Source organism: Populus nigra, chromosome 1 (assembly GCF_951802175.1).
Source record: "Populus nigra chromosome 1, ddPopNigr1.1, whole genome shotgun sequence".
Taxonomy (NCBI): domain Eukaryota; kingdom Viridiplantae; phylum Streptophyta; class Magnoliopsida; order Malpighiales; family Salicaceae; genus Populus; species Populus nigra.
Window position 1 is genome coordinate 23,045,272 of NC_084852.1, and position 15,764 is coordinate 23,061,035.

The 15,764-nt window shown below is 34.1% G+C and overlaps 2 protein-coding genes across 2 annotated transcripts; one reads left to right on the forward strand and one right to left on the reverse strand.

Moving 5' to 3' along the window:
- Positions 1-1,928: 1,928 nt before the first annotated feature.
- On the reverse strand, positions 1,929-7,161 carry LOC133704990 (uncharacterized). Its single transcript, XM_062130077.1, has 10 exons — positions 6,717-7,161; positions 6,552-6,626; positions 6,116-6,169; positions 5,767-5,845; positions 5,541-5,668; positions 4,772-4,855; positions 3,859-3,942; positions 3,249-3,400; positions 2,820-2,970; positions 1,929-2,617 (listed from the first exon to the last, which is right to left on the reverse strand). The coding sequence occupies exons 1-10, from the start codon at positions 7,080-7,082 to the stop codon at positions 2,252-2,254; spliced, it is 1,539 nt and encodes a 512-aa protein (XP_061986061.1). The 5' UTR covers positions 7,083-7,161; the 3' UTR covers positions 1,929-2,251.
- A 79-nt stretch (positions 7,162-7,240) lies between these two features.
- LOC133704981 (nucleolar GTP-binding protein 1-like) lies at positions 7,241-10,185 on the forward strand. Its single transcript, XM_062130066.1, has 3 exons — positions 7,241-7,342; positions 7,575-9,632; positions 10,003-10,185. The coding sequence occupies exon 2, from the start codon at positions 7,593-7,595 to the stop codon at positions 9,621-9,623; it is 2,031 nt and encodes a 676-aa protein (XP_061986050.1). The 5' UTR covers positions 7,241-7,342; positions 7,575-7,592; the 3' UTR covers positions 9,624-9,632; positions 10,003-10,185.
- Positions 10,186-15,764: the final 5,579 nt, after the last annotated feature.

Here is a 15,764-nt window from a genome sequence, read left to right on the forward strand (position 1 = left end):
TCAATTATCTAACAGGTAGATAATTTAAAATATTTGTATTTTATTTATTATATTTCAAGTGTTCATATGAATATTTATTATTCTAACATTATATATATAGAAAAGTCTCATCATCCTCATCCCAAAATGGTTGTAACGTAATGAAAGTGTCGTGTGATATCCCAATCTCTTGAGATTATTATGGAGGGGCGGCAATACTTCCCTCCCTTGGACACTGTTGTTTTCTATTTTTATTTTTTATCATTAAATTTTATTTTTTTTTCTATGTTTTTTCCTCTTTGTATACCATAGAAATTCTTAGTTTGTATTGATTTTGAGGCCAATTTAATTAAATAAGATTTAAATTTGTAATGGAAAAACAATTAAAAAAAAGGGACAAAAAAGAGGGTTTTTTCTAGATTCACATGAAAAAATTATTTTTACATAGAAATTCTCCCATCAATCATTTTCTATCCTATTAATTTGAGGATTTACGTATTTTTTTTTACTTTCTAGTTTCTTAATTTTAAAAATAAAAAAAAACAATCGAAAAATAATAGATAATAGAGAAAGTAGCCATTAGTACTTCCAGCCATAAAAAATAGCAATCTTGATATCATTAGATTTCTATTATAAGAGGATTGTTATTGAATTTTCTATTTTTATTTTTTATCATTAAATTTTATTTTTTTTCTATGTTTTTTCCTCTTTGTATACCATAGAAATTCTTAGTTTGTATTGATTTTAAGGCCAATTTAATTAAATAAGATTTAAATTTGTAATGGAAAAACAATTAAAAAAAAGGGATAAAAAAGAGGGTTTTTTCTAGATTCACATGAAAAAATTATTTTTACATAGAAATTCTCCCATCAATCATTTTCTATCCTATTAATTTGAGGATTTACGTATTTTTTTTTACTTTCTAGTTTCTTAATTTTAAAAATAAAAAAAAAACAATCGAAAAATAATAGATAATAGAGAAAGTAGCCATTAGTACTTCCAGCCATAAAAAATAGCGATCTTAATATCATTAGATTTCTATTAATAAGAGGATTGTTATTGAAATATTTTTGAACATTCATCTCATTAAAAAAAGTAAATCGATGTTATATTTTTTTTAGATAGCCATTAGTACTTCCAGCCCGGGTTACTATCCCTTTTTTAGATAGCCATTTAGTTATAGTTTTTTTTTCTTAATTTTTAATTAAAATTAATTATAAATATTATTTCATCAAATACCTTTGAATAAATAAGACTATATCATTTTTTTTTAGTAATATTAGCAATCATTTGGTTAATTATTATATATGAGCCTAATATGTAAAAACAAAAAATTGAGTTCATGAATATTTAATGAACATAAGATTTTTATTTTTTATTAAGATTACTTATTTTTTTCTTTAATGGCATACATAATACCAAAATTGTCAATAATTTTTAATTAAAACTTTCTTTTCATAACATGATAATTCCTTTTTATTTTAAAAAAAACAATTTTTTTAATAAAAAAATTTTTTCATTAAGAAAACAAATGCATTAATAAAAAAAACATGGTAGATTAAAGAGATACATTTTCCCCTACTTATTTTAATTTTTTTTTACTAAAAAATAATTTAAATTGCCTTTACTTCTAAATAAAAAAATGCTACTAATAAAAAAAAATCAGTGAAAAAATGCATGTATTAGAAAAGAATAATTAATTTTTTTGTTACTAATTTAAATCATAGTTTTTTGAACAAATATCTATTTTAATTGTAAAAGAACTAAATAATAATAGATGTTGAAAACTACCTGCGATATCGCATGGGTAAATAATTAGTGGGAAACTAAAATCTGATTGTACACACACATTTCCAAGCCTGTGCACCACTTATGGGTGGTTAATTCATTTTTGTTAGCTAATTGATCAGGTGGTAGGGATGCATGCTCCGTCCTTGTCACGGCAAGAATTTGACCTCCAAAATTTGTATACTTTTTAAGTCGATTATTTTCATGAAACCACAGGTATGTCATCAAGGAATGTTCTTCTAATTATACACAGCCCGCCCGGTTATAAATGGCGGTTGGCTCTAGTCTCTAGGAAACTACAGCATGCCCTAGGATCCAGAGGGTTGATTGGGAGACCAATGTGCTAAAACCTACACTTCCATGCACGAACTATTCCTAACGATTTGAAGACTGGAATATCTGCAACCAACCCTGCTTCATTTTTATGCAACCAACTTACTGGGAATCCAGATATTGCTTCTCATTGAAATATGCCCGACTTGTTTTAACCTGTGACAGCAACCCGTGGTTCAGCCAATCCTTTATCAGGTTCTATGCCATCCTTCTGAACAGATTCCTGGTCGGAAGTCTCTGGTTTTACCTTTATCTTAACTGGTTTCCCAAGCTTTGATTTATCTTCTAGTCTAGCTAATTCAAGAGCCTTTTGACATACAGGAAAACCTTTATCATCCCAGGACTCCAAAATCACACCAGAACCTATGCAACTTCTTCCCTGGTAGAAAGCTGTAAACTGCCCTGCTGCTAGACCTTGATCATCTTCACATAAGTGGACAGCCACAACCTCTTCAGGACTATCTTCACCAAGTTCTATCTTTACACTGCAATCATAAAATGCGGGGCCATGTCTGACCTGAAAAGTTTCAAAGAGAGTTGAGCTTCAAGATATTAGCAATTGACCGCAACGTACTCTAATAGGTAAGGCATAAATGACTCAAATGTTGGATAAATAGGACTACAGGGTTGCCAACCAAATAAAAAAGAAAACATTCATGGAGGGAAATGTGCAATATTGGTTATCAAATAATGAATTATGTAAAACACAATTCCTATACCTTACACTGAAGCTGACTGGTCATATCAGGTGGAGACCCGCTAAGCCATTTCAAGGAGCCAACACGGAATGAGCGCCTTCTTTTGTCTAACGAGAAATAATTTCTTGACACAAACACTACATTGTTTTTAACATCCTTCTCAACAACATACCTGCATAAGATGCACCACGCAGAAAAGCCTTCAGCAAACAAAGTGGGAAGAGCCCAACATAAGATAAACCATGGCTTTATAATTCAAAAAAAAAAAGATTGGAGAAAACACTAGAGGAGAAATATGGCATCTTTAAGTGCACGAAGTTAACAGTGGTAGAGAAAGAATTTTGGCAAACTCCATTATTAGAACCATCACATTATATCCTATGAAAAGCATAATATGAATGTTGCCACGGCTATAGATAAGCTATAGATCAACAATTTGGCAAAGCATACCAGGGTCCCCCAGGAAGGCGTAAGCCTTGACGTTGACCAATTGTGTAGAACCAAAAACCCCGATGAATGCCAAGGAAATCTCCTGTCTCAGCTTCCAAAATCACACCTTCACTCTCTCCAATATGTCTCCCAACAAATTCGCTAAATTTTATCTACAAAAAGAAGAGTTCTAAGATAATGCAGTCTCAAGTCACTATTAAGACCAGGTTCAACTTTTTAAAGATTAAGCATGTTTCAAATTTGAAATGGCCACTAAAAATAGAATAACAGCAAATAAAGAAAGTTTAGAACCGGTCAAGGCTAATATCAGAAAGTTCTGAAAAATGAAGTTCGATGAAGGATATTTCTTTTGTCATCCATCCAAATTAACAAGGCATTACAAGCTAATAAAGGACAAAGTTATATGCAAATTAAACTTAACTATACATTAGTTAAGAGTTAACAGGCATCAGTTTGCTTGGTTTTCATTAATAGGCCAGGTTTCCAAAATAAAATGAATTGCTATCAACAGCACATTTGTTGAGCAGATGTAGCACATAAAATATCACATCTTAAAAATGTTTCCTGCACCATGTAAGGAATGTGGCAAAAAACTGCCATTAGGAAGTACCTTTCCAAGGAAGCATATTCCTTGTGAATCCTTTCTGTCTTTGTTAGGCAAATCAAATTTTGAGGCAAGATTGCGAACTTCTTCCTACAACAATGGAGACAGAAATATTCATTTTTTTGAAATAGAGGAAGAAATAAAAAAATACTTTAGGAAGACTTCTGCAATCCCAAGAAATAGAGCCATGCAACGAAACAACTGTAGCATGATATACTGTAATATACTTTCAAAATGAAGAACATAAAAAAATTAAAAATAAATAAATAGATGGAAACTTCAGTTCCAAGAAGACTTTCCAAGAAAATATCAGCTTTAAATTACAAGAATTTCATGTTCTCATGTTAGACAACACATTTAAAATGATATAGTCAAGTCAACAAGTCATTTGAACACTTGCATCTATCAATTTACTATTATATTGTATGATGAAGCCACGTTGAGCTAACTTATTGTTGGCATACACTGCAACGCTTCTTTATCTCACCTAAGTTTTCAAATCATATGCACAAACTAAAAAAAAAAAAGGGTAGAAAAACAAAAAGATCCATGAGCTAATTGAATAATACATAACTATATAAAAAAATACAAACTCTTAAAAAAATTTCTGGATGATTATAATACTTTTATATTTTCTCTTTAATATCCATCCCTACTTTTCCCACCATTTATTATTTTGCTAATGAGAAATATGTTACTTTTAAAAGTCCTATGTGAATTCTTCACATCACAGCAATCTAATACAATTTTTTTAAAACTTACACAGAGAATCATAATAAGTATTCCAATACCCCCATGTACTGAGAAACTAAATAATAGTCTTCGAATTGATGAGTTAATGATATAAATGCATGGAAGACTATCAAACTCATATTATAAGTAAAAATATGGCACCTCAGTAAGCATATAAACAACTCACCTTTGGAATACAACCAAGTGGAAAAATAAGACGTTTAAGCTGAGCTTGTGTCAAATGTGAGAGAAAATACGTTTGATCCTTGAGCTGTAGATCATACTTATTGATATTAACAACACACAATAGACAAATGCTTCAAGTAATCTGTTAGGCACCAATCCTCATGATAGAAATAACACAAAAAGATCATACAAGCATAAATGTAATTTGAACATGGGCAGTTAAATTTATCAGAGTTTCAGGATAAAGTTTATGGAACAAATATGATAAGTAGAATTTTTAGCTATCAAATGACATTGAAGATCTAAGTGATATCTCAACCTGATTCCCCAGTTTTACTCTTGGTGAGAGATAATGCAGAACTTTTGGGGAAAAAAATCAATGATTTCCGTCCACATATTGCAAGGAAAAAAAATGCTGAAAACAACGGTCTTCTTTTCTTATGTGGGCAACTAAAACTCTTGACAGTACCTAGATTCACACATTACAAATTCTAATATGACTTTAAACCATATAATGAGAAAAATTCACATATTGGATTCAAAGAAACTACTAAAATATGATTGTAAATTTAAAACCCCATTTACCGTAAGGTTTCCACCTTAAAGCATCAACAATGTCGTGATTGTGTTGATGAAACAATGTATTGAGCATCTTAGAAAATGAAACACAATTAACCAATTACAGTTTTAAGACAATACTCAAAAGACTGATAAAAAGCAAAAGAGACAAAAAAAGCAAAAGATCAGAAGATGTGTTCTCACTTAATTACCTTGTCCTTTGAGAGTTCTAAAACAGATGGCTTATTTATTTGATCCGACACTGGATGAATGACATGGGCATAATGTCCTGAAGCAACATAATCAAATTCCATGTTGTTGATGGCATCCATGAATGCACCTGAATTTTTTGTATTTCGATGAAAAAGTTAAGCACAAAGATAGTTTGAATCAACTAATCAAAGGATAATTCACGTGTTCAAGCTCAGCTAGAGGTACCAAACTTAATTCTTGTATTGCAAAGCACATCAGGATTGGGAGTGCGACCACATCGATACTCTTCAATAATATATGACACCTGGAAAATTAACCATCATTTCATTACTTCACTGACCATAAAAATGTCTTCACAGCTTCATCCGGATTCTCCAACAAGAAGACAGACCAGAAAAAGCAGATTTTCCACTATACAACAAACAGAGCTAATAAAATAACAGAGTTTCCTTTTCTTCATTTTTAGGGGGAATGGTATCTAAAAAAAAAGCTCTCTGTTCAACTATACAGAAATAACAAAGTGAGAAAGCAAAAAAATAATAGAAGGAAATGTTCTTTTAGTGGAATTACATACCACATTACTCCAATATTCGTCAGTCAAATGGACAACTTCTAATGGGACACCAACCTGAAAGCCAATGCCATCAAGCTTCAGTTAAACAATCTCTCTCTCCTGTACAAGCTTATAGATTATAAACCAAGCAAAGAACTTCTCCAACCTAAAAAGTAAGCAAGAAAAATCCTTTCATCGAAATCTTTCATTTCAGAAGCATTATTTTTATGCCAATTTTGTAACTCATAAGAGCAAAGAAAAGGTAGAATTCCAAACAATGAAATGAAACCGCTAAAACGGAATATATGTAAAACATCATCTCAAACTTGACCAAACGAAAAGAATTTGATCAAAGCTTGGCTTTCGAGAAGGCAAAAGAAGAAATCTACTTACTTAAATGCAGCTGTAAATATTAAAAGCTCGATGTACAAAAAATGAAGAAAAGAAAGTGATTAACCTGATCACAGACGCCTTTTGCAAACTTCAAATCCTCTTCCCATGGACATTCTGACCAAAAGTTGTTAAAATCTTCCTGGAAAACACGAACTCCGAATTAAGACTAATTTCAGACAAAGTTTCAAACTTTGGAGTAAAAAAAATTGAAAGAAAGAAAATGAGTTACTTGGAACCAAATTTTGAGGTAGAAAGCAGTGCAGTGGTGCCCAGCAGCATGCAAAAGCCGAAGGGCAACGCTACTGTCAACGCCGCCGCTGAGGAGGACGGCAATTCTCAGAGGCTTATCTTTGTCAGCCATACAGCAGGATAAATAATAAGGGTCAACAGAGATGGCATTCTTGCCACTATCGAAGAGGGTTGTTGGTTTTGGATTGAAAGAATGAGATACCAAAGACGATTGAAACGGTGCCGTAGAGAAGGAGGAGAGAGAAAAGAAGGGTTTGGCGGTTACTAAAGGAGAAAGAAGGATGGGTTTCGGAGAGAAGAGAGACGGGCGGAGAAGCGGTGTCAGCGCTCCCAGTCTCAGCAACATTGCGGTGACAGGAAGCGACTATCTGAGGTTTTTCTGATACCCCATGAGATAAGGAGGCAAGGGGTGAAAGGTGGACTACGTGTCTCCTAATGTGCTCCCAATATTTTTTAAATGAATGACATGTCGTTTCGAAGACAAAACCCTTGCTACATAAGCCGCCTCTCTTATTTGTTATCATTTCCTTTCTTTCTCTCTTAAACCCTAGAGAGAGGGCCTCCTGCTTGCGGCGCCCTTCTTCTTTCTCAGTTGCTCTCAACAAGGTGAGTGAGAGCTTCCCCTCTTTTCAAACTTTCAATTATTTCTCTTTATCTTCTGCAACTGTGTTCTTGCTATGTTGTTATCACCTATTTTTTTCCAGTTTTTCAATTTTTTTCTGTTTTTAGTTCCTTCAATGGATAGTTTTTTTTTCTTTCTTAATTAGTATATATATGTTTTTCATCAAGAAAATTGCTAGTGATACCATTTATTTGAATATGTATGTGTGTTTTACAGTGTGGAAAGAGTATAAAGATGGTGCAGTATAATTTTAAGAAGATTACTGTGGTCCCTAATGGGAAGGATTTTGTTGATATCATCCTTTCTCGGACCCAAAGGCAAACACCAACAGTGGTCCATAAGGGTTATGCTATTTCTCGGCTTCGTCAGTTTTATATGCGGAAGGTGAAGTATACTCAGCAGAATTTCCATGAGAAGCTTTCAACAATCATTGATGAGTTCCCTCGTCTTGATGACATCCATCCGTTTTATGGTGACCTTCTTCATGTGCTGTACAATAAGGATCATTACAAGCTTGCCCTTGGTCAGATTAATACTGCCAGGAATCTTATTAGCAAGATTGCTAAGGATTATGTCAAGTTGTTAAAGTATGGTGATTCATTGTATCGATGCAAGTCTCTGAAGGTTGCTGCTCTTGGGCGAATGTGCACTGTTATGAAGAGGATTGGCCCAAGTTTAGCTTACTTGGAGCAAATTAGACAGCATATGGCAAGGCTACCTTCAATTGATCCAAATACCCGGACAATCTTGATTTGCGGGTATCCTAATGTTGGGAAGAGCTCTTTCATCAACAAGATCACCAGGGCAGATGTGGATGTGCAACCTTACGCATTCACTACCAAGTCATTGTTTGTAGGCCACACAGATTACAAGTATCTGAGGTACCAAGTGATTGATACACCAGGGATTTTGGATCGGCCTTTTGAGGATCGTAACATTATTGAGATGTGCAGCATCACAGCTCTGGCACATCTTCGAGCGGCTGTGTTATTCTTCTTGGACGTCTCTGGGTCATGTGGATATAGCATTGCTCAACAGGCTGCTTTATTTCATAGCATTAAGTCTTTGTTTATGAATAAACCATTGACCATTGTCTGCAACAAGACTGATTTGCAACCACTTGAAGGGATTTCTGAGGAAGACATGAAGTTGGTCATGGAGATGAAATCAGAAGCTATGAAGACACTGGTTGCTCAAGGAGGTGAAGCTACCAATGATGCTGATGTGCTTTTGACTATGAGTACCTTGACCGAGGAGGGGGTGATTTCTGTGAAGAATGCTGCTTGCGAGAGATTGCTGAATCAGCGAGTGGAAATGAAGATGAAATCCAAAAAAATTAATGACTGCTTGAATCGGTTCCACGTAGCAATGCCAAAGCCACGTGATCAAAAGGAAAGGCCACCTTGTATACCTCAAGCAGTTTTGGAAGCTAAAGCTAAGGAGGCAGCAGAGAAGGAGAAAAGAAAAACAGAAAAGGATTTGGAAGATGAAAATGGTGGTGCTGGTGTATACTCTGCCAGTTTGAAGAAGAATTACATCTTAGCCCATGATGAATGGAAAGAAGATGTACTCCCAGAGATTCTTGATGGTCACAATGTGTATGACTTCATTGATCCTGATATTTTGCAAAGGCTCGAGGAGTTGGAACAAGAAGAAGGTATCCGACAGGCAGAAGAAGGAGATGACGATTTTGAGATGGATGGTGAGGAATTAACTCCTGAAGAGAAAGAAGCCTTGGCTGAGATCAGGAAAAAGAAAAGCTTGCTCATTCAAGAGCACAGAATGAAGAAAAGCACTGCAGAGAGCCGGCCTACTGTACCTAGAAAATTTGACAAGGACAGAAAGTTCACAACAAAAAGAATGGGCAGGCAGCTGTCAGCTATGGGAGTGGATCCTTCTAAAGCAATTAATCGTCTTCGTGAGAGGTCACTCTCTGCGAGGGGCCGCAAAAGAGAGAGGTCAACTGACAGGGGACACGATGATGGTGATGCTATGGATATGGATGTGGACCAGCCAAATAAGAAGCTGCGTTTGAGATCCACATCTCGGTCTAGGTCAAGGTCACGGCCTCCAAATGAGGTTGTTCCAGGAGAGGGCTTCAAGGACTCGGTTCAAAAAAGCAAGGCTCTTAAGCTTTTCAAGAACTCTGCTAAAAAGAGGAACAAGGATGCTAGACGTGGAGAAGCAGATAGAGTTATTCCTACACTCAAACCAAAGCACTTGTTCTCTGGGAAACGTTCCATTGGAAAAACACAGAGGCGTTAAATATTTAAGGTAATATTGCATGTGTTGCTTTGGAGTGTTTCCCTGATTACCCCCCTTCCCCTTCTTAAATGTATTGATAGTACTCTGTTGAGGTCTTTTTATGCGAATGGAATCTCTAGATCAGACCTTTATATGATTCAAATTAAGACATAATAGAAGGTTTTCAAGTGGGAATCCCTCCCCAAAAAATAAAAAATAAAAAAAATAAACAGGGCATTAATTTTACTAGTCTCAGTCAAAGTTATGTTGTTATCTTCCCCGCCTTCATTGTATTTTAAAATTTTCGATGCCATATTCATAACATGTTCTCGTAGCAATCTTGGTGGAAAGAGCACAACTAAAAAAGTTAATGCTGGTGATGTGCTTTTTGTTCTTGCAGGGATTGTTGGTATAAACTGCAACAGATTATACTGAATCATGGGATGCATATCCATGCTTGCTGTTTAGGCAATTTTGAGAGATTTAGTTACATGTTTGATGCTAGGTTCTGGACCTTCCTGGATAATGTATTTTTGTTGATTGCTTTTCTAAATTTTGCATATTTGAGATTTATTTGGGTGAATCTAAGTTTTGCTGCATGTTCTTTCCATAACATATTTTTGCTCATGAATTTTGGGTATCTCATGTTTTCAATTGATAATCCCTTTGTTCTACTTGTTTCATGCGCTCTGCCCCTCACTCCGTTTTTGATGCCATCTATTAATACTCTTATGAGTCACTGTTCTGTTTCAGTTTCTTGGTGTTGCTGTTTTTCAATTGTTTTATGTCGTTTCTTAGTATATCCTATGTAAACTTTGGTCTTTGGAGTTTAAAGATCTTTGCTGTTTTTATTTTCTCGGTGATTTTGGGGGATGGTTTTTTTATTGAGCCATCAAGAGGTAAAACTTGCTGATTTTGTTGGTGGTGACAAAAGAACATGAAGGATTATTTCTGGGTATCCATGGACTTCGACTGGGGTTGGGCTAGCTTTGGGCTAGCTTTGAGCCTAGTCTGTTAGGAAGTGTGATTGCAATTGCTTTTCAAAGTGTTTTCATGTTGAAATACATCAAAATGATGTTTTTGTTTTTTTTAAATTATTTTGAGATCAGTGCATAAAACGATTCAAAATATATAAAAAACAATTAATTTTTAACAAAAAAAAATTTGAAAAAATTATATATATATATATATAGAGGTGTGTTCGTCCTGCTGGCTCAATAACTGTCGCCGCTGCCAGCTTCTTCAATTTCACTGCTTGCTGGTTCTTTTTTTTTCCCCTCCTATGCGCTTAAAGCAAAGATCCATTTTCAATTTTGAGGTGTTTTCTTGGTTTTCTCCGTAGTGATCTGATTAGGATTGATGCATATCATTTTGAGTTTGAAGATTTTAGAGCCTTTCTTATGCTTGGATGAAATTGTTTCATCTAGGACTTGGATTAATTGGGTTGTTCAGGCATTAGCCATGTTAGACATGTTGGATGAATCTCGATAGAAGTGCCTCCACAGCTCATAGAGGGTGCTAATCTTGCCTTTTTACTCTACAATTGCTTCTATTGTATATGCTTTACAATTGACATCGGATTTCAAGGAAATAAGAAATTTTTTGACTTGATTCATATCCCTGCATTCAGTAAACATGAATCCAAAACATTGTTTAGAAATTGATTGACAGCCTCAATCCAGCAGCAGCCTGCTGTGTTCTTCAACTCCACGCTACTCATTTCATTACATATTTTAGTAGCATGACTAGATAAATGGCCAGCGAAATGTTGCGGACAAATTAATTCTGTCTGTATGAAAAAAGATATTCATGTGTTAATGTTTTAAAATGAGTACGAAAAATCTAAGATTTTGATTACTGAAAAAGATTGCACAGGCTAGTGAATCGAGCATAAAATGATAAAAAAAAATTATAAAAATAAAAATTAAATTTAAAATATTAAAACATCATAAAAAAAATTGAACACGCAAAGTTTTTCAACGTGTTTTTTTATATTAAAAAATTTCAGATATAAATTGAAAAATTTGTACACGTATTTAACTAAATAAATCAATAATTAAAATCATCAACAACAAATAAAAACGAAACTAAGAAAACTAAGAAAAATATAAATCAAGATATTTAATATTCAAACACAAGTAATTTACCCGATTGTGTTTAATTAATTTATTAATCAAAATAAATGTTTTAATATAAAACAACATGCACATAAAATTTATTGAATACAATAAAAGAAAAAAAAATATTGTGTGAAGGTGCACATATTAAAAGCTTTATGAAAAAAATCAATATTTTAAAAAAAGAAATTTAATCTATATAAAGGTTTTTAAAAAAAAAATCAAAAATAAATCATACCAACCTTTTAAAAAATAAAACACACCCAATATCATTAAAAAAAATAATTACAATCTAAAAAAGGATAAGTAAGTGAAATCACAGGAGGGGTATTAATTAAAACATAAATAAAAATATTATTTTAAAAAATGCATAGAAAATAATGCATTAATTAAAAAAATCAAAAAAATAAAAAAAAAATAGACCAAGCACTGTTGAGCCTGCCAAGCCACGCCTAACACCTAGCCCATCAAGCAATGACTTGCTTGTGGGCCTGTTGGGCTAGGCCACGCACACGAGACTATTTTTTTATATATAAAAAAAAGTTAATGGAGTGGATGACATGTCGCTTGCCAATTCATTTAAAAAAAAAAATGCGTCACATGCATCAATAGACGACGCGTTGTTTGGGAATCTCCAAAATCTAGTCACTGTGGTGGCTAAAAAATTAGACTTCTAGATTTTTTTACAAACAAATCCATTTTAAAATTAATTTTTGACCAAAAACACCTAGAAAACACTTTAAGAACCTGGTTAAACCAATTCATGGCCTTTCAAAAACATAAAAAACCGACACAAAATCCAAAATCTTCCCATGCTCGGATATGTTTTTTTTTTTTTTTTACACTTTCAAGGTAAAAAAAAATGCCTCATCTCAACTCCTGTCATCATATAGAATCATTTGATATAAAAATCGCATGTTTTGGTGGCCATAATCGTCACCAACTATCACTCTCTTTCTACACTAGAATCTAGTGACTCCCTCTCTCTCTTCTAACCAAAAAGAGATAAAAAAAATAAGAAAAATAACGTTCGGTTTTTGTTAATGAAGCTTTTGTTTAGGTTTTTGTTAAAGCTTCAATTGCATATTTATTTTAACAAAAGCTTCATTAATAAAAACCTAAAGCTTCATTTGATGTTAAAAGTCATTATAATAAACAAATGAAGCCTCATGGCCCAACATGAGGTTTATAATGATTGTCAGACCCATAACTACTTAGACTTGGCATGATGCCAAACCCATGGACGATGTGTATAGCTGAACCTAAAGGTGTTGAGTTTGACAGCTCTCCAGACCCATATGTACTTGAGCTCAATACATAGCTGAACCTAAGAATGTTGGGTTTGGCAGCTTGCTAGATCAATTTGTATTTGGGCTTAGCACGTAAGTGAACCCAAGAATATTAGGACTGACAACTTGTCACACCCATGTCCACTTGGACTTGACACGTAGCTGAACTTAAAAAGGTTAGGTCTAACAGCTTGCAACATCTATGTCCACTTGGGCTCGACACATAGTTGAACCCAAAAAGATTGAGTTTGACAACTCGTCATACCTCCATATACCTAACCTCAACGCATAACTAGAACCATGGATATTGGGTTTGGCAACTCGACAAACCCATTTCTATTTGGACTCAATGCGTAGTTAAACTCAAGAATGTTGATTCTAACAATATGTCATACTCATATGTACTTGAGTTTAGTGCGTAATTAAAACCTAGGATATTGGTTTTAACAACTCGCCATACTCATAAGTATTTGAACTCAGCGCGTAACTGAATCCAATGACGTTGGGTCTGACAACTTGCTAGATCCATGTTTGCTTAGGCTTAATACTTAATTGATCTCAAGAATTTGGACTCGAAAGAAAGTTAGAACCATGCCATTTAAGCCTTGCAGTTTTCCAAGTCTATCTATGTTGGATTATCACCCTACTTTTGACCTTTTTAGATTTGATTTTAGGCTAAAAGTTAAAAAAAAAAATAAAAGGACCAATTAACTAATAGTTAAAAATTATGGGGGATTAAAATGAGTTTTTATAACAAATTTCAAATCTGCCACTTATTTTACCTGTTTTTTTTATTTCAGTTCTAAATTTTTCAATTCAACATTCCTTCCAAAAATAATACACAATTAGGAGTTAATTTGAAATAAAAAAAAAGAGTTAAATCATGCAAAATAAAAATTAAAGAATAAAATGTTTGATAAAAGCCACTGCTTCCTCTAGAGCCCACAATCCTATCTCTAACTCTAAGCATGTTGATCTGATCAATTTGATCGTGAGCTTTGATCCACTATCCCTGCATGGCTACATGTGGATCATAAGCCAGCAAATGTTAACGAACTAGAATTCGGTCCTTGCTTTTGCAGTAATCTGATCTCAGTGCATTAATTTCACCTTTTGCTGCCTTCTCATCATGTTACGTACTCTTGTAAAAGCAAGGGCTGTCTAGTCTTTGTCAATCCATGATTGATATAAAAGGATTGCTTTGATTTTAACACAAACGCTCACATCAAAAGAAGGAAATCCATAAAATTGTGCATCACTACAACTTCTGTCACTGAGTATAATTTGTGTCAAATGCTTCGTGATGCGTAGGCTATAAGGCACCCTTCATGTAGTGGATTGGAGAAGGTTACTTCAGAAAATGCTGCAAAGAAAGTGACTCACAAGTTTTTGAATATTTTGGCGTCTCATCATACTTCTGAGGTGAAAGAAGACGCTTTAAATCTTTTTTCCTTTCTCCTTTTCTTTTAAAAGAGTATTCTGACCTTTTTAGCTTGCTATATTATCCTTTTCCCTTTGTATATGGTGAGATTATGACGCATTATCTATCTGTGAGAGGAAGCTTGTGGAATGCCCACTTTTGGTGTCCATTGTGCAATCTTCAAGTTGCCCTTAAGTTAGGCTTATACATTGGGTCAGCCCTGTCAGTCAACCTTCAGTTCATGCATGGTCTAACTTTTTTTTTTCCCCAGTTAATTTGCAGGAAATGTTGCTGTCTGTTGACTGACGCTGAGAGCAATGGAAGTCAAGAATTAGGTGATGACTATAGGTTTGCAAGAAATTTCATGGTGCAACGTCCTTGCGCGATTAACTTGAGTGAGTTCCTCCAAAACACGTGTCAAGATTTCTTGCCAATCAAACATACAAGAAAGGTCATTTGCCCGATTATGTCAATCCTTGTGGATTCATGTTGGATAGTGCCCCAAATTATATTACATCCATGGAGTTTAGACAAGATACATAGAAGGCAGCATCAGTAATTTAGGATGTTCCTTTTGAATCAGAATCAAAGATTCAAATCGGTCAGCAGCCTTAACCAATCATAGCACTTGTATGTATATAATCATACTCTCACTGTTTGCTCAAACTACTGTCCCAGATTCATAAGATAAGGGCACCACCAGGCCCCAAATGATTTATTGAGCTAGCTTTCAGGTGCAGAAAAATGCTCCTGCTTGGCTTTCCTGTCGATACAACCTTGTTATATGCTTTTAAACCTTCGCAAGTTTTTCCCTTTTCAGCTTGATTTCCACCAGGAACTTCAACTAATGCCAAAACCACCTCTAGCTTTTCCTTCTAAGAACAAAATTTGAGGCAGACCTCTATTTTATTCTGGTGCCTCTCACGATGGAAAGAAAGGGTAGCACACTATTGAGATTTAGCTCAGAGCAACTAAAACATGAGATTTTTTTTTGTTTGTTTGTAATTTAGTAGTTACAGTAATTGGTTGGTATACCTTTCTAAATTGCGAAGTCATCAACTCTTCTTTTTAATGCAAAAACAAAGTGTTTTCTACCAACACTGTGATTAATATTTGACAATGACCTTATATTCTGTATTAAGAAATTGAGCACTTCCAATTACTACTTGATGGAAAAATTACAGAAGGCACTTATTTGTTGGAGGTGATTTCATGCAAGCCTTTCTAGAGTTATCTTTCATGATTAACAATATTTACCTAAGTTTTGCTATATATATTTATACACTGATTGTAGTTTTTTTTTCTTCTGTTTTTTAAATTAGTTCAGGTTGATCCC